We start from the raw sequence: 26,733 nt of genomic DNA, 5'->3' as shown, positions 1-26,733 counted from the left end.
CTAGAGCAGGTGACTGGTGACACACTGCTGTCCCAGAGTGCACACAATTTTGCTTTACCACACTCAATTTACCCTTCGAAGTATTTATGCCAATTTATATCCTTGCTTCCTATGTTGAGTTCCTGTTGTTCCACATCCTCAATAAAAGCCGATATTGTCCAGCTGTTCCATGCTTACCAATTGATTTAAAGGTAGCAGCATGCCTAGCAACTACCGAAAGCACAGGCTGCGGTATAAACTCAGACTTTTTAATTCCAGCCTTTCTTCTTTGAAAGGATTTATTTCACTCCCTGTGTCACAAATCCAAGATGGCCATAACACAGCCTTTTGTGCTCATACTTTGATAAAAAATGATATGGTTATTTTAAAGAATTAGGAATACAATTGCAAAAAAGAAAATCAAAACATTCTACCATGTAGGTAGAACCAATAACATGTTATGTGGGTTTTCTTCTTCCTGTGGATAGTCATTCGGATATGCATTTGTTTACAGTTGGAATTATACTGAATGTGTATTTTATGTCACAGTTTTGGTCAACATTGTCACATTTGCCATATCATTTGGAAATTATTTGTAAGCACCATTTTAGTCATTACCATTGTCTTGAGGACACTGGAATAACACTGGAGTTTTTATAAAAATCTGGCTGTGTGAATCATCATCTAAGTTTGTTTCTCTAGGATGGCTCTGCAGGAGAGGAGAGGGAAGGGAGTGTTGATGGGTTTCAGTCCAATAGGATTGTGAGCACAGCATCCAGGAAGGAAATGAGCTGAAAGAGGAAAATAACATGATTCAGAATTAGAACATCCATTCACCTTCAGTCCTGTTTGAGTTGAGTGGTAAATCCATCTTTACCTCAATTTGGAAACCTTTGGGTTTTAGGGGTATGATTATTAGAGCAAAACTATTTTTCCATGAGCACCAGAAAGTTAATTTGTGTCTTGAAGCATATAAGGCTCATAGGATCTCAGAGCTAGAAGGGAATCTCTCCCTCCCTCTTTCGCCCTCTCCCTCTCTCCTTCCCTCCCTCCACCTCTACCGTTTTCTTTCTAAAAAAGATTTGTTTTATTGTCTCATGTGCACATACGTGTATTTCTGTGAGTGAATACCATTTGTTTGCAGGTGCCAGAGGAAGGTAGAAGATCCTTTCCAGCTGGAGTTCTAGGAGATAGTGAGACCCCCGTGTAGGTGCTGGTAACTCTACTCAGGTCCCTGGAAGAACAGTCAGCGCTCCTGACCACTGAGCCATCGAGAGCTGGCTTTCCCATCAAGCCCTTTCCTTTTCTCACTGTTCTGACAAAAGCAACTTAAATAAGGGTTGGTTTACTTTACTGTGGCTCATGGTTTGAGGAATCAGTTCACCACAGCAGGGAAGGCAAGGCAGCAGCTGGGCCTTTGTATCCACTCAGGAAGCACAGAGTGGTGCAGGCTTGTTCTAAGCTACTTTCTCCTTTTTCTTCAGTCCTGAAATGTTGGTGCCTGAATTTAAGGCAGTTCTTCCCACCACAATCGTAAACCAACTGAGGAACTCCTTATGCCCAGAGGTATGACTCCTGTGTGGTTCTAAAAGCCTGCCAAGCTAACAGTATTAACCATCACAGATTTCTGTTTTGGAATTTCTCATTGAAGCAGGCTGCTGATCTTGTGTGGCCAGAGAGCTCATTATAATACACAGCCGTTCCCATATAGGACAACTTTGATTGGTCGAATCTCTTTCTTCTCATGACCCTAAATCTGATTTTACATGACCTTCACCTAGTTTTAATTTATGATGAAGGACTACCTAGGCCCAAGGGCGCCTAGTTTAGTGGTAGATTACATGTATATGCACAGAGCTTTGGGTTACTGCACACCTTCCTTCAAGAATCATTAAAAGAACTTTGGAAACATTTTGACTTTATGTAGATTGTATTGTTTTCTACTGTTATTAGCATGGAAACATGTGTTTGACTTGATTTTAAATTCATAAAAATTGTAGAATTATTTATTGTATTTTTTTTTGTATTAGCATATGCTTGCATGTGTGTCTGAGTGTGTACGCACATGTGTATCTGTGGTGAGAACAGGGCACATCCCCTGGAACTGGAGCTTCAGATGCTTATGAGCTGCCATGCAGGTGCTGGAATAGGACCCAGGTTCTCTGGAAGAACAGCTCAGTGCTCTTTACTGCTGGGCCAACTCTCTAGCCTGCTTTTGTTAAATTATTTTCTTCCAATGTATATCTATAAAGAAATTTTATACATAAATATTGGAGGATAAGTAAACTTTATGTACTCTATACTCAATGGGTGAACTTGTGCCAGAGTGTCCAGGGTCCTACTCATTTTAGTGTTTGTTTTTAACAAGTCGTATATAAAAAGTGGTCGAGCACACACAGTTCTCCTTTGCCATTAATAATAGCAACTACTTTTTCCTTTCTTCTCCCTCTTTCTTTTTTAGTTTAAAGATGTAACATACAGGATCTCATCTAATTGCTGTATAAATATCTGGCTCAGCATTTCCTCATTGACCAATGACGGTTACTAGTGCTGAAAGAATAGTCAGAGCTGAAACTTAAAGGCAGGTTTAGTTCTAAGGCCGTCGATTTAACCAGTTTGCAAATCCATGTCCATAACCTTAATTGCATTGACTTCAACATGAACTGCACATGGTTCTGTTGAAAATATCTGTGTGACTTTAGACCCCTTACTCCCTTTGTCTCTGGCAGCACAAGTGTGATTTCTGGAGGAGTGTGGCTTCTGCTTGCTTCCACCTGCCACTCTCAGCTGCTCTTTGCATTTGAGGCATCAGCAGATACCGTCTTATGAAGGCCCAGCTCTCCCTGTCCTCTTTGGGGTGCCTTTCTGCTTTTGGAGGAACTGCAGCACAGAATGATAGAAGGGTAGTGATAATAATGCCAGTTCTTGTGTTATTGAGCTGCATTTTCTACATGCTTTCACAGCTCTGTGCCTTCGAGGCAGTAGGAGGGGCAAGTTTGAATCTAACGGGAATATCTTCTGCAACAGTGCACTGACTCATGCATTCAGGGACTTAGCATGTAGATGCCCTTTCAGCCACAAAGTGGAAATGTTTGTGTTTATGGTTTCATAGAGATTGAGATATATTATTACAGTGAACCTGAGGCCAGGGGTCAGAGAACTAACTAATGGAGCCACTGATATGTCATTTATTGTTGTAACTCAGTCTAGCTCTGACCATGATGATGGGATACATTGTGTTTACATGTACTTACTAGGGGAAGGAGCAAAGTTTACTACCAGTTCTTGTTGATCTTTAGTGTCTCTTTATCTTGTAGTTCCATATAACTGCCTTTGCATTTTCAAAGGCTGCCATCAAACAATTTATAGATAAAGACTCACTTAGAAGCTGTACCTATCTTCAAACAAGGGTGACGTAAGTTTACTTCAGAGGCAAAAAGGAGTTTATTTCTTTGCAACAATAGGAGTGAAATATATGTCCTGTACTGGGTGTGATGCTGATAATCCCAGCACTCAGAAAGCTGAGGTAGGAGGATTCAGCAGGTCCAAAGGATTGCCTGGGCTACGTAGTGAGTTCAATTAATCAATCAATCAACCAATCTCTCCCTCTCTCTCCACCCCCCCTTCTCATACACACACACACACACACACACACACACACACACACACAAAGGTTAAAGTGTAGCTACTTGAAAGGATTTAAATCCAGAGCTCTCCTTGGCAAATGGAGTGCATGCTGAATATTTAAGTCCCTAAGATATTAGAGTTTTTTTTTTTTTTTTTTTTTTTTTTTTGTCTTGTTAATCTTTTTGTGCTACTGTAATGAAATACTCAAGAATGAATACTTTTTAAGGAACAAAATTTATTTTTCAGTTTAAAAAGCTTGGCAACCCAAGATCTGGTGCTAACATTTGTTTAGTGAGGCTTGAGGTTCAGGTTTTGCTGTCAAGCCGGTGCCCTAAGTACTGTGACCCCATAGGACAGAAGCTGAAAGGTCAGAAGGAGACCTCTTTTCTGTTGATGAGCCTTTTTATAAAGGAACCTCATATAGATTATATATATGAAAATTTATATACATTATATATTCTCTATATTATATATATTCTCTCTATAGATATCTACATCTCTCTATATTTAACTATGTCTATAGATATATAGCTAGATATAGTTAGAGAGATATATAAATAACCAGATATAGATAGATAGATAGATAGATAGATAGATAGATAGATAGATAGATGGATGATAGACAGATAGGAATAAAGTGAAAATCTGAAGGCCAGTGAATGAAGGCACTTGTTGCCTTGCATTAGGCATGGTGACTTGTATTAGGTCCCTGGAACCCACATGGTATACGGAGAGAAGAGAGTCCCCTGAGCTTCACCGACTCCACACATGAGCCCTGGGGTATGTGTACTTCTCACACACACAAAATAATAAATATATTTTAAAATGTAAAATGAAAATTTGAGACTTTAATAAAACTTGATTTAAGAATTGTTTCTAGGCAAGGAGATATAGTTTTTATTTTGTTTCCTGTTGACCATACTTTTTCTCTCTTGGCCTCCTTCTTCTTTTTAAGTTTAATTTATTTAAATTTTACTTATTCATTTTACAAACAGCTCACTGCTCTCTCCCAGTCACCCCTCTCCTTCTCTGATTGTGTGGGGACCCCCTACTGGGTACCCCGCATGCGTGCGTGCATGTGTGTGTGTGCGCGCGCGTGTGCGCGCGCACTCCAAGCACTTTAAGACTCTGTGAGGCTAGATGTGCTTACTTTCCCACTGAGGTCAGACAAGTTAGCCCAACTAGCAGAATATATCCCACATATACAGAGCAGCCTTTGGGAGAGCCCCAACACCAGTTATTCAGGACCCACATGAAGACCAAGCTGCACATCTGTTCTGTACGTATGTTTGGGGAAGCCTTCATATATGCCCTTTGTTGTTGATTCAGACTCTGAGAGCCTCAAGGATCCAGGTTAGTTGACTCTGTTTGTCCTCCTGTGGAGTTCCTATACCCATCAGGGCTCAATTCTTCCTCCCATTCTTCCATAATTGTCCCCAAGCTCCATTCACTGTTTGGCTGTTGGTGTCTATATCTGTGTGAGTCAGCTGCTGGTGGGACCTCTCAGAGGACAACATGCTCCTCACTACAAGCACAACAGAGCATCATTAATAGTGTCAGGGACTGGTGCTGATTTTAGTGTTGTTTACATTTCACCTAAAATGCTTCATCTTAACCCCATTCCAAGGCCATGTCTCTTTCCTATAATGTCACATTCAACTCTGAAGCCACTAACAGTGGCCTCCAAAGTCACCTTAGTGTGACAGCCATTATTCTCTTTCCTTTCTCTAGGAATTTCACTATTCTGTGTATTTCATGTAAATGGAATTAGACAATATTTACCCCTTTTTGTCTGATTTATTTGAACTAATCAGATGTTTTGAGGATTCATCATTTACATTTGAGTAATGTTCTGAGACCTGAGGATAACTTCAAGAGTCTCTCCTGTGCCCTGGCTTTCATCAGTGTCATAATGTCCATTATGCAGGTCTCCTCTTTTGTCGTTAATCCCCACGTTCTGTGTGCTTTCGATGTGCTTGTCATTGGAACCGCTTTATTTCTGTGCTTTGTAGATTTCTCATTAGTTCATGGAATGCAACTGACTTTTGGGTTGACTTTGTTGTATCCTCTTACTTTACTGAGCTTTGTTCATGAATCCAGCAGTATTTAGGGATTTCTGCATATAAAACCATCCCTGTGGTCATAAGTCACTTTATTTCCCCCTCCAGTTTGAACACCTCTCCCTTTTCTCCTATTTAATTGTTTTGGTTGGAACTCCAGTACCATGCTGGGTAGAAGAAGGTCTAAAAATGAAGTTAGTGCTTTGTTTCAGATCTCATGTCTGGTCTCTTTTCCTGGGATCATTATTTTTCATTATATTTCAGACTGCTTGTCAGTCTCTTTTCTCTGTAGTTCTTACTTTTGGAGGCATCATCATACTTTGCTTTTTCTTGCCTTTTGTGTCCCTGTGTTGCTGTTTTGCAATTTACCAATCAGCTACCTCATACTTTCTTTATATTTCTGGCTTTTTTGTCCTTTTTTTTTTCTTTCTTTCTTTTTTTTCCCTAACAGGATCTCATGCAACCCTTGGCTGATCTTGAACTTGCTATGTTGCTAAAGGTTGGCCTTGAACTCCTGATCCTCTTTTCCCTATCCACTAAGTTCAGAACTTTACAGTCATGCACATCACTATATAGTGACTTACAAAGAAAAAGACATTTCCTGACGATGTGACCTTTATAGGCCACATGGTTTGGACTTAGGTTAGAAGAGAAGTACCTTGTAGTTCCTCAAGTGTAATCAACAGCAGTGATTTCTAGAGTCTGTGGTTTTCCATTTTAGAAGGCTGAAGCTCTTTTTAGGGGAGGTGAGTTCATGGCTTACATAACACATTCAGTCACTGGTGGCACAGGTCCGATTCTGAGGGTTGACTGGAGATACCTTTCTTTGTGGTTTGCACAGGGGAAACACAGCTGGCATTGTAATGGCGGTGGCTCCCTTTCATTTCCTTAGGTCTAGGTAAGGATAGTATTATGTTGGTGGACACTGTACAGTAAGTGTTTATAAGGCAGTTACCTGTCACCTTCTTTTTTTAAATATTTATTTATTATATATAAGTAGACTGTAGCTGTCTTCAGACACACCAGAAGAGGTCATCAGATCTTATTACAGATGGTTGTGAACCACCATGTTGTTGCTGGGATTTGAACCCAGGACTTTTGGAAGAGCAGTCAGTACTCTTAACCACTGAGCCATCTCTCCAGCCCTACCTGTCACTTTCTGACCATTCAGGTTCAGGTTCTACTGCATACCCAACAAGCACTGGACCAGCTGGGCCACCTCCTTGGCCTGACCAGCCCCACCACTCTGATAGCTGAGAAAGGGAAGAGGAAGATGGACAGGTAGGCAGAGCAGGGCAAGGCACTTAGTACACGTGCACCAACACCTACCTACCCGCCCATAAAGTGAAGACAAGTAAGAAAGCATCTTTGCTGTAGAGAGGCAAGAGTAGGGACTGGGGAGTTGACACCTGGGTAAAGTGTTTGCTACGAAGCCTGAGGACCTGAGTCAGACTTCTAGAACTTACAGAAAAAGCCAAACATGAGGTGACCCAGCAGGTAAGGGTGTTTGCTGTAGAGCTATATACAGCCTGGGTTTGGTCCCTAAGACAGACTCCTAAAAGTTCTCCTCCAGATGGCAGCCGATCACTCCTAGAGAGGGAGAGTCAGTTTTCATCAGGGGTGTGGTTTCCTGTAGATTGACCAGGTCCCAGTGGATAATCCCACACCTATATGTACATAAGCAGCACTAATCGGGTTCAGTGGTTTAAAACAAAAAGAAGACAAGAAGTTAAGAGAGGAACATGGGAAGAGGATCTGAGAACAGTGAATATTACCAAAATGTGTTTTGTACATGAACGAAATTGTCAAGGAATAAATAAAACACTTAAAGGCTAAAACAATATTTAAAGCTTTGTGTAAAACAAGTTATCCTCTGATCTCCAGGCTGAGGTGTTCATATGTGTGCTCCCATGTATGTGTACACGCACACACGGTGCACATCTATAATTCTAACACTGGGAGGTAGAAATAAGGATCTGTAGGGTTTCAAGTGGCAATTTTGGGAAGACATTAGCATTTAGCTCACACAAAGGGATTCTTTTTCTTTTTTTTTATAGTATTGTTGCTTAATTATACCTTCCCAGTAACATTTTCCAAAGTTATAGCGTCTACTTTCTCTGTTCTGTCATTTTAAAATATGTGTCTAGCATTATACTATTAATTTCTAATTCTACAACTAAGCTCTCAGGGTTGGGAAATTCGGTTTGGCAGTAGCCTAATTTAATAACTACACAGCTCTGGACTGTGCTTTATGTTTTAACTCTTATGATTTTTAACATAAAGAATTCAGAAAAATGGTCACCCAATTTCTAACCCTAATGATTTTTCCACTCAGCACTTGATGTGAAGAGGTGGATGTAGTAAGCAATTTGTTGGCTCCATTAATTTCTGTCTGGATCCTCACCCACTCCCTGGAGCCCACTCCTCATTTTTGTACAAAAGGGATGGTTTCAGCATGATTGTAGGAAATACGTCCAGTATTTCCATATGCAAACCCACCACTTTATTAACAGAGTCTGTTAGATTAGGTTTTAGCTCAGTGAATGTCTATTTTGTGTGAATCTCTGTTATAACTTTAAACAAAGGAAGTGGTCCTGCTTCCAACTAATGTAGAAACTTAATTTATTTAACATGAAAGATTAACCATAAGTATGTATACATAAATCTTTTATGAACCAAGATATCATGATATCTGCTTTTGTTTGTTTGTTTTGAAGATGAGGTTTTGTGTAGCCCTGACTGTCCTGTAATTTACTCTGTAGACCATGCTGGCCTCAAACTCAGAGATCCTCCAGCCTCTACTTCCCAAGGGACTTAAGGCTTGCACTACTACTGCCCAGCTATTAAATCTCTGCTTATTGTTAATGTCTCGGAAGAAGAAACAGTTATGCAGTGAGGTCTGGATATTATAAAATGTGACTTATGGAGCCTTAGAAGAGTTTGGGTTTCTTCCAGGCTTTCTGTATTTTGAAAATTGTGCGATAAAAGATTATAAAGAAAAATCCTACTTACAAATAAATAGTTGAACCATAAATTTTAGCCTAGCATATAATTCATTGTTTATTTTGTTTGAAACCATCTTGGGGTCTCTCAGGTTGACCTTGAATTTATTGTATGGTTGAGAATGACTGAACTTCTAATCCTGATGTCACACCCTCCCTAGTGCTGAGTTCCATAAAGACATGAGCACTGTGTGGCATGCCCGAGGATTCTCAGGCACAGCCCAGCTGTATGTGTGTTATCTGTGTATCATCCTGCTGGGGAAGAATTTGGGGTTGAGTTTCCACGTACGGGAACAGTAAGGAACTGATGGTAGAAAGGAACAGGATGAACTTGGGCATGGGAGGCTCAGCACATGCCCAATGTCACATGCTCAGTGTCACGTGACCAATGTCACATGCCTCAACAATCCTTGTGCTTTAGTCCAAGAACAGCGTGATAGGCTCTAGTGAGTGATTCTCAGAATGTGCTAGCTGGGGGACAGGTGTCCCAGGAGCCCCAGGACCCTACACAGGCGTCTCTGAGGTCAAATGGCTTTTGTGATGATACCTGGACACCATTCGTAAGCCACTGTGAATCTGACAAGTGTTCAGTAGAGTTTCCCAGACTTTGAGAGAAGAAATGGCAATTTTCCTCAAAATAGGTTATATGTTAATCTGTAAAATGTTATTATTTTGACCTTTTGAGATATATACAATTATTTATTACTAAAGAATTTTATCAGTCTTAACTTTTAAAAGATTAATAACAGTAGATACAATGCCAGTAGTCTTGAGAGTTTGCATGCTCGATACCACAATTGCAGAATTGTTGCCTTGGCAACCAAAGTGCATGGGCTTAAATTCAGGTCAGGGCTTTGCCTTCTGACCATAGGCAAGTGTAGTTGCTTCTGTAACTGAACTGATTTCTTCTGCAGTAGATGGTTGTATTTTACCCTGACTTATGCACCTATAGGAAAGCATGGTGGTTCAATATAAACTGTTTCAGACTGGTTAGCATGTACTCTGGCCTTTGTTTTAATTTTGGTATCAAATTCTTAAAATTTCCTTATACATTTTTCTCAGTTTTTCAGATAACCATATTCGTAACCAAATGCATTTCCATCTTTTTTGGTCTGTAGGGTTTGTGCCTCTGATACTTTATAGTGTGTGATAAGGCCAGGAGTACTGTCTGAGGGAAGCCACTGATTCCCTTCTTAATGACCTCCCTCTTGTGTGAAATAGGCTAAAATAGTAATGCATAGGGAGCCCCTGGCAACAGTTGTGATGGGTGGTTGGGACTCCACAAAAGGTAGCTGTGATGATTTTTATTTACAGAGAGCAGAAGAGGCAAATTAAATGTCTCTTTCCCTGACTCCATGACTTCAGCTAGGTTAATCACATTTGTCAGCAGCGTTTCTCATTACACCTTTTCCATCTCTCTCCTCTAAAGGACTCTTGAGTGGACAGACTTCCCCAACAAATGCCAAACTGGAGAAGCTAGATTCCCAGCAGGTGCTGCAGCTCTGCCTCCGGTACCAAGATCACCTGCACCAGTGCGCAGAGGCAGTTGCTTTTGATCAGAATGCTCTAGTCAAGCGAATCAAAGAGGTAACATGTCTGTGGGGGACTCCATCCCAGACTCATGGCAGTAGTAAGACAAGCTGGTGAAGAATGTTCTCAGGTGAGAACAGCCTGGAATTTGACTCCTGCTTCACAACTGAGTTGGTCAGGCTTGTTGTTTAATTTTTCTGCACACGAGGAATGGGCCTAGTAGTAGTCTAGCATTGGACGTGGAGAGCCTGCTCCATGGCTATTAGCTGTGTTAGTGTGTAGAGTCTTATGATCATGAGTTTGCTCTAGATAGATCTGTGTTTAACTTTTTCTTATGTATGACTTCTATACTTTTCATAGAACTTATTGCTTTGAATATAGGAGCCTTAGCATAGTCTGCTCTTTTTACTGTTAGTACACGCAGAGCTCAGTGGCCCCTATCTGCTGTAAGTAAGTAATTATGCCTGTTTAACCCTAAGGGCTTTTGTGAATACAGCTCAGGTATCATTCATGTGAAATAGCTTATAAACACAGAACATGGTACAGGCCTGGGACTGCACTTTAGCTGGGAAATGGCTTGTTTGGCAAGAATGAATCACTGGGTTCCATCCCCAGCACCATGTAAACTTGATATGGTTGGTTTATACCTGTGATTCCAAAATTCAGGTGGTTAAGACAGAATCAGAAGTTTGAGGTCGTTCCTAGCTACATAGCAAGTTGGAAGCTATCCTTGATACAAAAGACTATCAATCAATAAACTTAAAAACAGGACAAATGTGTAGTTACCAGTAGCTATAGCAGGTTCTTTGCTTAAGCACTGGGATGATGTATTGGTCAGGTGATTACATGGCACAGTTTTGGGAGCACCATGGGATAAGTAAATATGCATTTTAAAATTTTCAACCAAGAAAGAACTCATATTCCTGCTGTGAGGTAATGGCAGATGAAGGAAAGCTTAAGAGCGTTACCGAGGAGAAATTGCTAGGAGGAGGGCACCTCTGGGTTTGTTAACTGGTGATGGATCATCAACTCTGGTAAGAGAAGTTGAACATGAAAAGCAAGTGACGATTGCCTATCACTACACTTTGCTTTTAATGACTAATAAAAGTTGGGCTGTGCTTGGAGATTCTGAAGATTGTCTGTTCTGGAGATTCATTGTAGCAGCAGGTTTAAATTGGTCAACACTTCCACCATTTAGCACTATTTTCATGGAGGTATGAATATATGCATTTTTCTTTAATGAATGAAACAGCGTGGTTAGTCGGTCATCACAGTGGTGAAACAGCTGACACAAGTTTACTTAGTTCAGTGTATGGCCTCTCGGCTTCATTGTTTCTAGGTCGAGGTGAGGCAGAGCAGCACAGCAGGAAGTGTGTGTGGAAAGCCCAGAGGCCCATAGCAAGGGACCAAGGGGAAAACATCCTTCAAAAGCACATCCCCCAGTGGCCGACATCAGACAGCTAGGCCCCCATCTTCCTGTACACGCTACCAAGCATCAGTCTTTCAAGGAGTTAACCCACTGATTAAGGCAGAGACCTCATGATCCAGGTACCTCACAGTGAGTGGATCCATACTCTGGAGACCAAGTCTCCAAAAGAGGAACAGTTTGAGGAAGACTCCATGTCCAAATTGTAGCAAATGCTGTTATCTAGAACTACTTAGTATGGCCGTTCTCACTGCTTGGCACTGATGTAGCCTTAAATATATATGTTACGATAGGGTCTCATGTAGTCCAGGTTGACACTGAGGGTAACTTAACCTTACAGTCCTCCTGCGTCTGCTCTCTGAGTGCTGGTGTTACAGGTGTGCACCACCACCTCAATTTATGCAGTGCCAGGAATGGAACCTAACACCTGCATGTTAGGCAAGTACGATGCCAGTTTCTCTATGTCCTCAGCTCTAACCCTTCAAATACTTGTTCAGTTGTATTATGATCTGTAGAGCTCTAGTCCCCAGAGTTGAGTGTGCATAAGTATCACTCCACTCTGTTCATTTGAATGATGTGTTCTCACCTCCCCAACCAGGGTGTGGCCTGTGATTTATTGTTTTAATAAGCTTGCCAAATGATACCTAATGCTGCCCTTCATTATAACTGGGGTGTGGGAACCACTGGTATAAAGGACTACTTTCCAAAACAATCTTGAAAACGTGTGTAGGTTAAACTTCTTGCATATTCATTACCACACCCTGAAAAGTCACATCACAGACATCTAAATTTCTGCATGCTACTTAACGTTCTTGGGAGTCTCACAGTTAAGGAAACCAGTACATTCCTCAAAACACTTGTCTTAAGTAACATCTCTTAGCATCCCACAGAAGTAAAAGCTTATTATTAGCAAATATTTGCCATACAGATTAATGTTTCATTATGACATTTTCATAAATATCTATTATATAATTTGGTCATGTTCACTTCTTGTTTACTCTTGGTTTTCCCTTTATGCCTCTGCTGACTCTCTTACCCCAAACAGTTTCCCTCCATTTTCTTGTCCTAATACATCTTCAATACTATTTTTTATTTACTCTTTGATTTCAGAGATGTATGCACTGTATCTGGGATCATACTCATCCCACCTCCCCCCGGTTCCTCTCTGCCTTCAGCACACACCTTCTAACCTCATGCCTTCTTTTCCTGTTTATGACCCACTGAGTCCCACAGAAGTGCTGCCCATGAGTGCATGGCTGTGGGGCATCGGCTGGAGCATAAGCCACCCAGCAGAGGCTGCAGTCCTGACAAAAAGGATTCACCTTCTGAGAACATCAGCTGTCACTGTTTGCTCACCTGAGAGGGGTTGTGGATCCTCTCCTGCCCATGCTGGCGCCATAGCTGATGTGTGTTCATGAACACGGGCCTGTTTTACAGCAGTGCTACCCGACCCCAGGCTCTTACTGTCTTCCTGCCACTTTTGTGTTGTTCCCTCAGCCTTGGAGCAGGAGTGATACCTCTTTACTTAGTGCTACCTGTGTCTATTTAGAGCATGTCACAGTTACTTACTCTCTGTTGGGACTGATCTAAAAGTTCCCTCCTTACTAGGTGGCTTTCAGTGTGCCAGAAGGATGGAGTTAGTCATCAAGTCTTACTGAGCTGGGAACCCTGTGAGCTGCCATACCAACCAGCAGTCAAGATAGGCCTATTGGTACTCTACTGACCTATTATGAGAATAACCATTTCCTGACTAGAAAGTGCTGGTGCCAAATCTCTCTCTAAGCTGGTTAGACCAAAAAATTTTAAGGGCATTGGCCAGACGGAAGGGGAAGCTGGGCACTTATAATTATAAAACCATTCTACACGATTTTCATATGGTGCCAGGGTTGAGAACCAGGGTTTTAGAACAGTCATATAAATAGATTTAACCGAGTTTAAAATTCTGTTTGAGAACCTTTTAGATGCAGTTTGAGTAGTCAGGATATATTGAACATGTTTAGTACAAGTAGGGGAATTTCCCCCAATTGATTGGCTAATAAAGACAACAAGAAGCCAATTGCTGGGTGAAAAGGAGGAGGTGGGCTTTCTGGTCTGAAAGAGGTAGAGGGGAGGGAGAGGAGGCAGGATGTAGACTGGGAACTGTTAGACTCAGTGGTGACCTCTGCCACCAGAAGATTTCCAGCATAGACTAATAGGTGAGTTTAGGACGATGATTTCATGCCCAGCGGTTGTGTCATCTGTTGATTTTAAACTAAGATTGTGTGGTATTTTCCATTCACAGCGACTCAGGTGGGCAGGAGGGAAAGGACATAGCTGGGTCAGAATTTGGCCAGGCTTTGGAACCAGAAGATTGGGCAAAGGACTGAGCTCCAGGGGAGGGGTAACCACAGTAGAGCTCGGGCTGGTGAGAGCATGCCCACAGCTGGCCATGGGGTGGTGGACTGCAGAGAGTGATCTCGGAGCCCTGGAGAGGCAGAGCTGGAGTTTGTGGAAGAGGCATTGGCTAGGAGAAACACACACTTATGGTCTCAGGATATGCACTGTGCTAGGAAGAGAGACCACCAATGCTGGCGTATAGCCGGATTTAGTGTGGGTTCATTTTTGAAACTACATGCGACAGTTCATAATCTGAAATGCTCCAAAATATGAAAGTTTTACCACAGGTGAAAGTTCTGAATCTGAATGAATGTGATGGTCACATTCAATAACCAAGCAGAGAGATTGGGGTGTAGGAAAATGAAAGCACTATGAACAAGCAACAAGTACCATACAGGCATACTAAAAATACCAAATATGATTATCATCAAGCTGTGTATGTGAGACACATATGAAGTATGAATAAATACCATTTTTAGAATTAGGTTCCATTCACAGAATATCTCATTATCTATAGCTAGCTATTCCCAAATCAAACAATAAAACCTCCTCAAAGACTTCTGGTTCCAAGCATTTGAAAGACAGGGTAGTCAATCTGTAGTCACTCACGGTTATTGCAAAACAGGGAACAGTTCTTGAGTGCTGAGCCAGGACCTCAACTGCTCTTAGGACAGAGAGGGTGACAGTTTCGGGGTTTCCACTGGAGGTGTCATGTGTCCTTTGTGTTTTAGTGGCTGAGTGTTAGCAAACTGCTGAGACATGCACCCATCTTTGCTCACTGCAAACCTAAGGCTTGGGATTTGATACTTGCAGTTGAATGAGGCAGAACACATGGTTTTAAGCAAGCACAAGCTCTCTGCTCTTACCCTAGAGGGTCATAGAGATCTGCTTGCAAGTGTGAAGAAGTGACAGCCCTGTGCGTGTGGAAAAGCAGAGGCTCAGTGGTCACCTGAGTCTGCAGCAGACGGTTAAGCACACATCATAAAGCTGCAGCACCCAGGATCACTTTGTTTGCATCCAGTGGAAACCTGGCTATTTCCATTTTTGATTCACATAAAACAATGTTAAAATTAGAACTGAAATATGAGATTTGAGTCATGCTCTTGAATGATAAACCTTGTGTTTACAAACATGTACATGTAAGAGGGAAGAACAAGAATGGAGGTGACTGCCTTCCCAGCATCACAGTAGACCTCGACCACTGGTTTACTTATTGGATGTTAGGTTACCCTTTACCCATCACTGAACCAGTGTTGCTCAGCAACTATGGCTTTCCCACTGAGGGGTCAGTCTGGCTGGGGAAATGAAAAGACACAGAACAAAATTATAAAACCTGCATCACTATCGACGAAGCACTGTCAGTGGAGACTGGTTGCAGTGTGGGATTTCTGTGAGATAGCAGGATATCCTGGAGTAATGGGGGCTAAGTGAAATTAGAGAAAACAGGCCTTGGGCTATGAGTATAGACAGATGCGAGACAGTTTGACGGCCTTAGGAAAAATTGAGGACTTCAGGGACAGTGAAAACACAGATTTGGAGAAAACATATTTCTGCATTAAAGATCATAGCATATTGGCATTGGGCAGATCTTGGAAATCTCTTGATCTAATGCCTCATTATTTAGATATAAAACTTGAAGTCAGTTAAAGCAGCTTACCCAGTTATAAAATAAGATAAATTATAAGTGCATAAATATCAAAGGGAATTTTTATGCACCCGTGTGTGTGTGTGTGTGTGTGTGTGTGTGTGTGTGTATGTGTGTGTGTGTGTATAGGGATTCTCTATTTGGGATGTCTCATGTTAGAACACTAGTTTCTGGCTTTTTGTGTCTGTGAACCATTTCACATAATGGTTGTGTGAACACTAGAGCCACATGGCAGGGTCCAGTCTTCACACTTTCTCTAACTAGTTGGGTGACTCAGTTCTTGTAAGCCTCAGTCTCTTGGTCTGTTCAGAGCTACAGGAACAGTGAGGTCTGAGGAGGGATAAAGTGAGTTACCCTAGGCAGCGTGCTTCAAACTGGGCTGCTGTTCAGTCAGTACTAAAGTGTGGCCCTTGTCCTCAGTATACATGGTGACTGAAAGAGAAAGACCTGACCTCGCCATGAATTGGCTCATGTGAAGTTTCTTGACTCTAGTATCAGGCCAAGTCCTGGCCCATTTAGAACACTGCCCTCAACAACCTATGTGATAAAACCCGAAGAGAGGCAAGGCAGATATATTCTGTGAACTGTGGTTTCCCACAAACCCTGAATGATTTTTTTTCATACCAAAGTATGTGATTTTTGGAAGTTTTGTAGTTATCTGTTTGGTCTGATTCTAGTAATGCTTGTGAATAGCAAACTGGTTCACTCCCTAGGAAGCTTGACTTGTCTGGAGATCTGGAAATAGTAGTTCCTGGTTTCTAAGCAGGAACTTAAGTGATCACTTTTGTTCACTTTTGGTGGTTTTTTTTTTGTTTTTTTTTTTTGTTTTTTGTTTTTTGTATCTTCTCATTTCTGTTAATGCTTGAAGGTGGCAGACAGACACTTTACACTTTAGGCTACATATTTATTGAAATTCAGGTGTACCTAAAGACCAATTATAAGGATATTACTTGTTAACCAGTGTGTGTTTCTTTGGAGATCAGGGTTGAACAAGACTATTCCTTCCAGCCAAAACTGCCACATCTTTGGGCATTCTGCTGGGCTTGCCTATTGACTTTCTCTCCCTTCCCTCATAAAAGGAGGGGTAGAGAGGGTCATTGGGATCCTCACCTGAGTATCCAGCCACTCCTCCCAACCAACTGCATGCAATTCTGCATCCGTTGCACATGGTCTTCTGGGTGGGACTAGAGGATATAGGTGGGAGGGAATCAGGAGAAGGGGTTCCATCTATGTAGCCACGGAAAAGACACTGTCCATGCTGAGTGCAGACATTACCGTGTGGCTGCTTAGGGTCGTCTATGGTCCTGCTCATAACTCCTCACCTGTGCTATGTCAGTAAGCCTAATAAGGTCATTGGTTTCCAGAGATGAACTTTGATGGAATCCTATCCAGTTTGTCCTTAGGACTTTAGGAGGAGGGGGATGCTGTTGGTTTTGTTTCTGTCTCACCCAGGGAAGGAATTTTAGCAACAATGAGGGACTGGGGAGGAGGCAAGTGGAAGAAGACAGCAGAGACAGTGGAGCTTCTCCTAATCATGCTGATCTGGGTCATGATTTGGTCACAGTAGTACTTCACTTTAGCTGCTGTCCCTGGACACAAGTTCATAGCTTCTAACCCAAGATAAAGCTACTAGGCATATTTTCTTGCAGTTCATCTGCTATTATATTCTTGCTTAAAGATCTTAAGAGTAAACCCTGGTTTGATTCTACTAATGCCTCTGTTTTTAATCTTAGGTGGACTGACATTAGTATATGCTATCAGCATAGGATGCTGAGAAGCACCAGGAGTTTTGGTGGAAAGAATTGCAGTCCCTGCTCAGAAAGATCCATGATCACATAAGATTGGAAACAGACCCTAAAGAGTCTCTAATTCACTGCACAGATCAAGGAACCCCAGTCCTTAAAGTTTACTTGGGACTTGCCCAAGACTTTTTTATTACTTACTGACTAAAATGATATTGAAAGACAAATTGTGTATGTATATGTGCAGATGCACATGTTTGTGTGCATATGAACATAGGCGTAGAAGCCAGAAGTCAACCTCAGGTGTCATTACTAGAGGTACTGTTAACCTTGTCTTTTGATACAGTGTCTGGAACTCACTAATAGGCTAGGCTGGTTGACCCAGCAAACCCCAGGGACCGCTCTACTGCTGCAATTGCAAGAATATATTACCGCTCCCAGCTTTGTTTTAGAATGTGGGTTTGGGGTCAAAGACAGGGCTTCGAGTTTGCATGGCAAGCTCCTTACTGACTGATGGATCTTCTGATTGCTACTACTCTTCTCCCTCTTTGTCTCTGTCTCCTTCTCTGTCTCTGTCTCTCTGTCTCCCCCCAACCCCACCACACACACACAACTCTATGAGGTGAATACTCCAATCAAGGTATCCAACTCTAAGATGCTCCAAAATATGGAACTTTTTGAGCATTGACCTGAGAAGCAAACAGTATCAGATTTGGAGCATTTACAGTTTCAGATGGCTGGATCAACGGTGTGCAAATGGTAACGTCTTTGCAAATATCCCAGAATCCAAAGCAAAACCCAAAAGCCCTCTGAAGTACTTTGAGTACAAATGCTTCATATAAGGGAAACTCTTGCTTATGTTCTCCTTGTCTGGAACTCTTCGTTTCACTTTTATTCACTCAACTGAAGTGTGAAGAAATGTGGGGAGCTGCCATTTCTGAGTCTGCACCCAGGATAAGGGTTGGGGGCATGGGAGCCCACAGAGGTTTCTTTCTGTAATATAGATGGCACCATTCACCAAGCATGTGAGCTGTGTGTTCTCCTAGGGTAAAGATTGGTGGAGGGTGAGAGTACTTCCCATAGTGTGGAACCCTTAGCAGGCCTTAGTGTTCATACTGTGCCTTCAGGTCACCAAGTCTGACAATGCTCTGTCTGCCACTGTCCACTGAAATCTCCTTCAGATAACATGAGCTGACTCCTGCCCTCGCTTTGAGCACATTCTGGCCCCCATTTCTGCTTCTTGACCTGAGATTATAAAATGAGTTGAGAGTGCTTTAGTTTAAACCAAAGGTTTTTGGCAGAGCATTGAGACGGCTGGCTGCTTCTTTTGCTGAAATCCCGAGACAAAGCATTTCCAGAAACGTTTGGATTTTCTTTTTCTATCTTACACATTACTCTGATATAAATTTCAGATTGAGAGTACACATGTACTTATAATCCCCCCTTCCTCTTTATCCTCTGGGCACCCTTTCTTTGCCGTAAGAAATCCAGCTGGTCCCTTGGGTGGCAGAAAGTGTAGATGGGAGGCTGGGCTCACTCTGGCTCTGTCAGCAGCACATGCTGTGCAGTGCTTCCTTGGCCTTCCCATGCTCCTTCCCACCATCCCTGCCCTGCCAAGACACAGAAATTCTGGAGGACGGCCGAGTCAAATTTATTACTTGTCTGTTGGAAATTTAGGGTTGTGTTTTTTGGCGAGACATGAGCACAGCCCGGTTATTTGACTAGCCCTGCTCTGAGATTTAACTCTCTTCACATCCAGACACTGACTTTTAAGCATGTGTGAACAGCTGTACCTGCCCACAGCGTGCCTGCCCTAGATGTGTCCCTAGACAGCTGCCTCTGTCAGCTCTTAGCCTCATGTGCCAGGTTCTAAATCCCTGTCTTCTTCCTCTACAGAGTAGGCAAGGTTAGAGGCCTTTGAGGGTAGCCTCCTCCTGTAAGGAACCCCAGAAAATGCCTGTAGTCTAAAAACTAGTGGCTGGGAAGTATTCAGGACACTTAGTCTATAGACATGGAAGTAGGGTTTAGAAAAGACCTTCCTGTCCTGCATTTCTGTATTGAAAATAATAAAGAATATTAGCACATTTGGACATTGGTGCTATGATAGTTTTGATCTTGTATGTCACCTAAAAGCCCATGTATTGAAGACTTTGTCCCCAGGGTCACACTGTTAGGAGGTGCTAGAGCCACCCAGGGGATCTCCAGGTTATTTATAGTTGCCAAATCCTTCAAAGAACCCCAACCTGTGTAGTGTTAACCTCTAGCATCTTGGACACAGAGTGAGTAGTTTTCCTCCCTCAAGCTCCTATATGCCAGCCTACTGCAGGAAACAACCTTTTCAGAAAAGTTCCTGCTTCCTGTCTGACTTACAATTTACAGTGGTGCAAATTTAAAGACTATAGTAAATGTTCAAGCTGGTTATACCTGGGGTTTGCTTTTATAGTAATTGAAATCTGGCTCACTGCTGAAGAGCCTAAAATAATACCCAGCTTGTAGTAAACAGTGAATGCTTGTTAAATGAACAGCTCCTTAGAGTCTTCAGTTACTTCATCTTATAAATTGATAAGCTGTCTCATCCTGTCAGGGAAAAGTCACTGTTTTGATTGTTGAATTAGAATGGGTAGGCTGTGCTGTATCTATAAACACACTTGGCATGTGTAATATTTTAGATGTTATGGACGTATAGCTTGTACTCATGTTCACAGTACATCTTTCTTGTTAGCAGATGTTTCCTTCTGTTGAGTTCAGATTTCCAGGTTCCTCACACTCGTGGCTCTGTGATCTCCGTAGTATCTGCCTGGCAGAACACCACGGAATGGCAGAGGTTAGTAGGAGTGTCTTACAGGCTGAACCTACCAGTTCCAGATAAGTCTTGCTTGAGCTCAGTTACATGGCTACATCCACAGGAGCCTGGGAATGGGTGTGTGCTCATGGTTAGACCAAACTTTGAGCCATAGTTGGGGCATCTACCATCTCAGGACTTTACCTCTACAGTACGTGTGTTGTAAAACTTGAGACACTGGGTCAGGTCACATAGTAAACTCTACAGAGTTTAAGTCCTACTGTGGGTGAAAAGCAAGAATTGTGTAGGACACTGCGTTCTTAAAGATCACTTTAAGAAAATCAAGATCACTGAACTAAACCAAGACATGGATTCATTCAACATGACTTCAACTGTGCTTTATACTCTTAACGATCAGAAGGACATATGGCAGCTAATTAATCAATTACATAGCACATTAGTGGTGGGATTTTTAGTAAAACTTCCTTGGATTGTCTTTTTTTTTAAAACAAACTCTTCATCTTAAACATAGCTAGGAAGGGAAGGCAGCATAGAAAGGAGCTGTGCAAGCCCTAAGATAATAATTGGAACGGAGTGATGATGTCATTCAGATTCCCCAGCTGCTGCTATCTCTTCATTCTCCCAGAGACATGAGTAAATCCTGTTCCTCTACTGAAGCACTGGGGTAGAGTATTTGAACAAAGGAAATGGGGTCATTTCAAAATGTCCAGTATGCGGTAATCAATGCCACTCAGCCTGCGGTGTAATTAATGGAAACGCTGGCGACAGTCTGCCCATTGTTTGTCCTTGTGCAACAGGAAGTGGCAGGGCAATAGGGAGCCCAAGGAGGTTTACGTAATGCAGAGGAAGTGGCTAGAGCTCTGCTCAGCCAGCAGCTTTCTAACGACAGCTCTGAGCTCACCTGAGCGCCTTCCTCTTCCTAACACACAGAGATGTGCATTTGCTGAGATTGTCCTTTGAGTTTTGACCTTATTTAACAATAGATTTTTGTTTTCCTTATAGCTAGAAATTTTGTCCTGAGAAACTTAATTTTAGATTTCATACAATTATATTTTGTGGCAAGGCAGAAAGAATTATGGAAAAGAAAATGTGGTCCACAGGCTTAACCGTGGACCTAGCGGTGCTGTGGTGGCTCTTGAAGTCAGAAGATTTGGAGTTGGGTGCTGGCTCTCCATGTCGGCTGTGTGACGTGAGGCGAGCTGCCACAACTGGAGCAGGCGTCCTCTGGAAGAGGACATCCTGCAGGGCTCTCGCCTCCATGCTTTGTCATGAGCCCTGTGAGGTCCGTGGTGCACTGCGCAAAGATGCCAGTCCCCTGCAGCAGCCACTCAGGTCTGCTTTGTGAGTATCCACCTTAGGTCTCATAATGTATAGGTGTTTATCTTAGAATTCAAGTGTTTTCTTACTTGCTCTGACATTTGAGTGAAGGGATTCTGTAGAAAAGAGGAGCAAAAGTCAAGTGGACGTGTCTGCAAGTCTGCTTTGCTGGGACTAGCTGGGTAACCCTGGGCATGGTTAGTCTTAGAATCTCAATTCCTCATCTTTAGCAGGAAAATGGTTGTCATGGGACATAAAGGTAAGGCATGTAGAGTGTACAACACTGCCTGCCATTTAGTAGATACTCAGGGGACAGTAGGTGGACCTTGCAAATGATCTTGTTACATTTGTTAAGATAATGAGGGGAGCAGAGGGCATTGTGTACTCGGCTCCTCCTTGCATGTCACTCTGTGGTCACCAAAAGAAGCAGTCCCAGCACCGCCTTTTCATGTTCTGTAAATCTACTTAGCTGTGGTTTTCTGGAGCAGAGGTCTGTTCTCTCACTTCCAGAGTGAGAGTGCGTGTGTAAGAATGAATGGCTGGAGATTGTTCTGAAGGCTGTTGTTGCAGCCTATGTAGGTGATGGTCTTCAGAACTTCCCTTGGGGAAACAAGGTCACTTCAGAATATCAGTATGTGGTAACGCACGCCATTCAGCCTGTGATGTAATTAGTGAGAACATCTATCCACTGTCATTGTGCAAGAGAGTCTTCCGTGGGAGTGCAAGGAGATCGAAAGGTGGACCAAGCCTGAGAATACCTACTGACCCTGAAAAGTTCTGGGCTCAGCATGGCCTACTGCAGCCTTTTGGTGAATCCCCATTAGACATGAAGAAGTGGTAGTGTGACAGGAATGAAGGGTGTTAGGGGGCTAGAATAGCTGGCATTGCATGGCCACAGGGCCACCTGTTCTCTGAAGTGGAGACAGCTAACAGGTGAAGCTGGCATACGGAAACCTAATCACCAGGGTGTAGACCGTGAAGGTGCCTCCAGCCGGGAGCATGGGAGAGAGCCTGAGGGCACAGATCCTTTCACTGTATGCACCGCAACGTGTATGTAAGGATGCTTGCTTCTTATTAGAAAATAAAGGAAGAATGTGGCTCGTACCAGCCAGTTTCAGAGCAAGAGAGAGGTGCTTTGTGTTCTTCATTGTCCCTCGGCATTGTCACAGTAAAGCTGGGACTGAGCATCCAGCTTCTCTCTTGGATAGTTGCCCTGTGGCCTGAGCCTTCCCACCTTCCTTGGCTTTGTAATGTTTTACTTGGCCACGGCGGTTTGTTTGAGGGCCACTGGACAGTGTTTAGTTCAGGATTGCCAACTGGTTTCATCATTCTGAACTCTGATCCTTCGTGGCACCTGGGGTCCAGTGTCAGGACAGGCTCCCGTTCCAGGTCAGATTAAGTACAGTCTGTGCTTCACGATATTACAGGTGTGGAAGGAGGTTCAGGTATTGGGTTCATTTATTAGTTAAGACTGAGATCCGAGTCTCCCAGCTTTCCCATTTTATAGGGTACAGTTCAGCAGTCTCTACTGTAAGTCAAGGGTTGTGTAACTAACACAACCAATTCTAGAATACTTGCCGTATCCTAGAAACGTGTGCTCCCTACCACGTGATAGGCTCAGGTCTACTGTCTGTCTCTACACATTGCCCATGTGGGGCCTTAGTTATGAAAATAACCCTATGATATGTAACCATTTGTGTCATGTTTCCTTCACTTAGTATAACACTTCTGAGGTTTGTCCAAGTCCGTCATAGTTTCTGTCAGCATTTCATATGATTTGATGGCCGAATGGTGGTCTAGCTTTGGGCATACCACATTTTGCTTCTATCGATGGACATTTGGGTTATTTCTGGGTCTGCCTACAATGAAGAATGGTACTGTGAACAATGATATATAAGGTTGAGCATATTTTGGTTTCCTCATGTATTTTCCTGGATGTTAAACTGCTGGCTAATGATAACACTTCGCTTAAATTTTCACCGGAGTGGTATTACTGGATTCTCCACACCGTCTCCAGCACTTGCTGTGCTGTTTATTTTAGGCCTCCTAGGAGATGAGAAGTAATCTCTATGTCTTGATGTTCCTTTCCCAAATTACCAGAGACACTGACATCTTCTCATGAGCTTGTGGCTAGTTCTGTCTTCTTTGGGGAAGAGTAGGCTGTAACCACACCTCTAGACTGTGCCTGCCAGGAGTGCTAATCCTGTAGCTTTGCTAACTGCAGCTCTAAGCAGATGCATTGAATGAAGGTCATTGTCAAAGCAGTTTTCTTTGAGTGTGGTCATATTATTTGGGAATTTGATTTTGAGTGTTGTGAAGAACAAATCTCCATTCAGTGAGACTTGGAATAATATGATCTTGTAGTTTATATCTCTGTTTACAAGTCACATTCATATATCATCTTATTTGTGTCTTTTAGAAAGGTTTAATTATGTGTGTATGTGTGTACGTGTGAGTGGGTGTGTACACATGAGCACAGGTGCCCTCTGAGGCCAGGAGCATTGGATGATCTTAGGCGGGAGTTAAAGGTGGTTGGGAGCCTGCCATTAGTGCTGGGACTCAAACTCGGGACCTCTGGAAGATCAGCATACTCTTAACCACTGAGCTGTCTCTCCAGCCCTCATTTATTTTTAATATCACTACTGTGAGATATAAGAGATAGGTACTTCATTCTTCATTTTAGAAAGTTGAAGCTAAGACTGACTTCTGGAAGCCATCCAAGCAGGATTTAAATCTATGACTTTGTATATCTGTTACTTTGTGGCCATAAATTGACAGACAGAGTTTCTGTGAACCTGGGTGCTAAGAATGTCAGTCAGGTAGTGGCTGAGACTTATGGCAGAGGTCTCCTCACCTACCTGATGTTCCCACTGATGTATTCAAGAAGCGGCCTGACTTAGTACTCTCTGTTGCCTTTAGCTATAAAAACTTCATAACTTTATTAGATGACTCCAAGTAAAACATGGTATTTGGGGGTGACCTAAATTTGTTCTCAGCCCACAGTCACTTATATTTGGCTTCAGAACAAACTCTGAGGTAAAAGCTGTTTTGTGTTAAGGGTGCCCATCGCCAAGTAGGCAAATCTGGTCATGACCCAGTCCCAGGAGACTGTTGCTGACCTCACATTACAGTTCATTCAATGACTGTCATTTTCCCACTCAGCTCTTCAGGAAGAGAGCAGAGTCGAGCATCCCTGCATGGTGCTGCATTGTTTATCCAGAGAGGGAACAAAGCCAGGGTGGAGGTGGAACTGGAAGATGACGGCAGCCATTGGTCAGCCAGTCCCCCATGGGCCTATTGCTCCCGAATGCTAGATTACAATGTCTTCTCCTTGAGAAGCAGGAATTATGTGCAAGCTATCTATTGAGACCAGATCAGAGTTGGTCTTGAGGCTCAAGTTAACATAGACATCACATTAAAAGCTGAACATTACTTTTTAAAACGTTACTTTTAAATAATGAGAGGAATCATCAGTTTTTACATATTTTCTTTTTTAATTGTTAACATTTTTTTGTATTGAAATGAAGTTAAGCCCATAAGGGTTGTTTATTTTTAGTTTTATTTTGCTTTGTGATAAGGTCTTGTTAGGATACGCAGGCTGGCCTCATTCTCCTAAGCTTGGCCAGTCTTCCTGTCTTTTTGGTGCTGAGACTACAGGTGTATAACATAATATCCAGCTCATACTTCCTTTTTATTTAAGTATTGTGAAAAAAGGAAATGTGTTTGTTTTTGCTTTGGGGTATCACTATGTCACTGGCTGGCTTTGAACTCGGACACCTGCCTGCCTCTGCCTCTGCAGTGTGGGATTAAAGGTGCATGCCTTGTGCTCAGCCACCTTTTCAAAATGTCTTATAAAGGCTCAGAGAAATGGCCCAGGCTTGCCCAACATGTATGAGGCTCTATCCCTAGCACTGCTAAAATATTTCTAAAAACACACGCACTTGTGTGTACTTAGACATTTTTATTGTTACCATGCTGGCTCTGACCAACGTTTATAGGAGTTGGCTTACATTCAGAGCTGGAAATGGTGACTAAAGAGACTTGGGGCCGGGGCCAGAGCATGTGCTCAGAGTGGGTTGTGGGTCCTATCCTTGGTGCTACAAACTGATAACAAATAAAGAACGGGAAGGACTTGTGGGTAACCAGGACGTGGTTCCTTTGGTGGTTGGTGTGAGATGGTTCTTTCAGGAAACTTGGAAGGAGGGGAGGCTGTAAGATTTCACAGGTCAGAAGTTCACAGCAAAGAACACAGTCACTTGATGCTTAACAAAGCAGTCACGCTCCTTAGAGATTTGTTTTACGATCATGTAAAAACAGTGTTCTCACCTCAGAGAATAAGATAGTTTATTCTGAAGCTAAATGTTCATGACTGTGGTCTGGGAACACAGATTTAGGTTACCCCAATGGCATATTTCAGGGTTTTTTTATAGTGGTAAGACAAAGAAAATCATCCAGATTCTGCATATGTGACAAAGCAGTCAATCTGAGCCCAGCTTATTCTGCTTAAGATGATGGTCCCCAGTTCTGTTTCCTTCCTTCCTTCCTTCCATCCATCCATTCTTCATTCTTACAGTCAGACAGACTCCTGTGTGTCTGTCCTGCACTGTACCAGTCATCTCTTGATGAACATCTAGGCTGACTACTCTTTTAATGTGTATTCGTGCTGCTGCAAACACATGGGTTTATTTCTGGGCTCCATTTTGTCCACTGGTTGATGCATCTGCCTTGACTTCTCTAGCTTCATAGTACATCTTGGAGTCAAGTATTGTCACCCCTCTAGCTCTGTCCTTTCCTCCAGGGACACTCTGCTCAGGCCCCACTGTGACTCATCCCAGCTTCAAGAGCAGTTGTCATGTATCTATGCAGAATGTCCCCGGTGTCCTGATAGGACTTGATGGGTTTTAACATTAATTGCCAATACGAGTTGGTTTTCTAGATATAAATCTAATAAATATGTGTTGTGGATATTTTTGTGTGAATCTTGCCTTTTTATTATTGATGTGTATGTGTACATGGCAGTTCTTTGAGACATCCTGTAGCAGAGACAGTCTGTGGGTTGCAGGACAAGGCTGAAGAGGGGCTGACTGGAGGGTAAGCTCATAAGGACAGTGTTATCTCTCCTGTGCCAGTGCTGCAGAAACCCTGACACTGCAGACTTACGTAAAACGAGAGGTTGCTCTTCTCTCAGCCGAGCTCTGCTCTTCCCACAGGCTTGTCATCTGCCTT

General features: G+C 42.6%; 1 protein-coding gene across 3 annotated transcripts in view; it reads left to right on the top strand.

Moving 5' to 3' along the window:
• Window positions 1-26,733, top strand: part of BORCS5 (BLOC-1 related complex subunit 5) — a 61,709-nt gene that overhangs the window by 31,618 nt on the left and 3,358 nt on the right. For 2 of the 3 annotated variants that reach the window (XM_080913884.1, XM_080913883.1), the window contains exon 3: window positions 10,098-10,255. The exons of the other annotated variant lie outside the window; for it this stretch is intronic. In XM_080913884.1, the coding sequence (XP_080770010.1) occupies window positions 10,098-10,255 (158 nt within the window). The remainder of the gene's footprint in view (window positions 1-10,097; window positions 10,256-26,733) is intronic. 3 annotated transcript variants of the gene reach the window in all.

This window comes from Micromys minutus, assembly GCF_963924665.1.
Source record: "Micromys minutus genome assembly, chromosome: 3".
Classification (NCBI taxonomy): Eukaryota; Metazoa; Chordata; class Mammalia; order Rodentia; family Muridae; genus Micromys; species Micromys minutus.
Note: the sequence above shows the minus strand (reverse complement) of the source record. Positions and strands in the feature narration are given on the sequence as shown.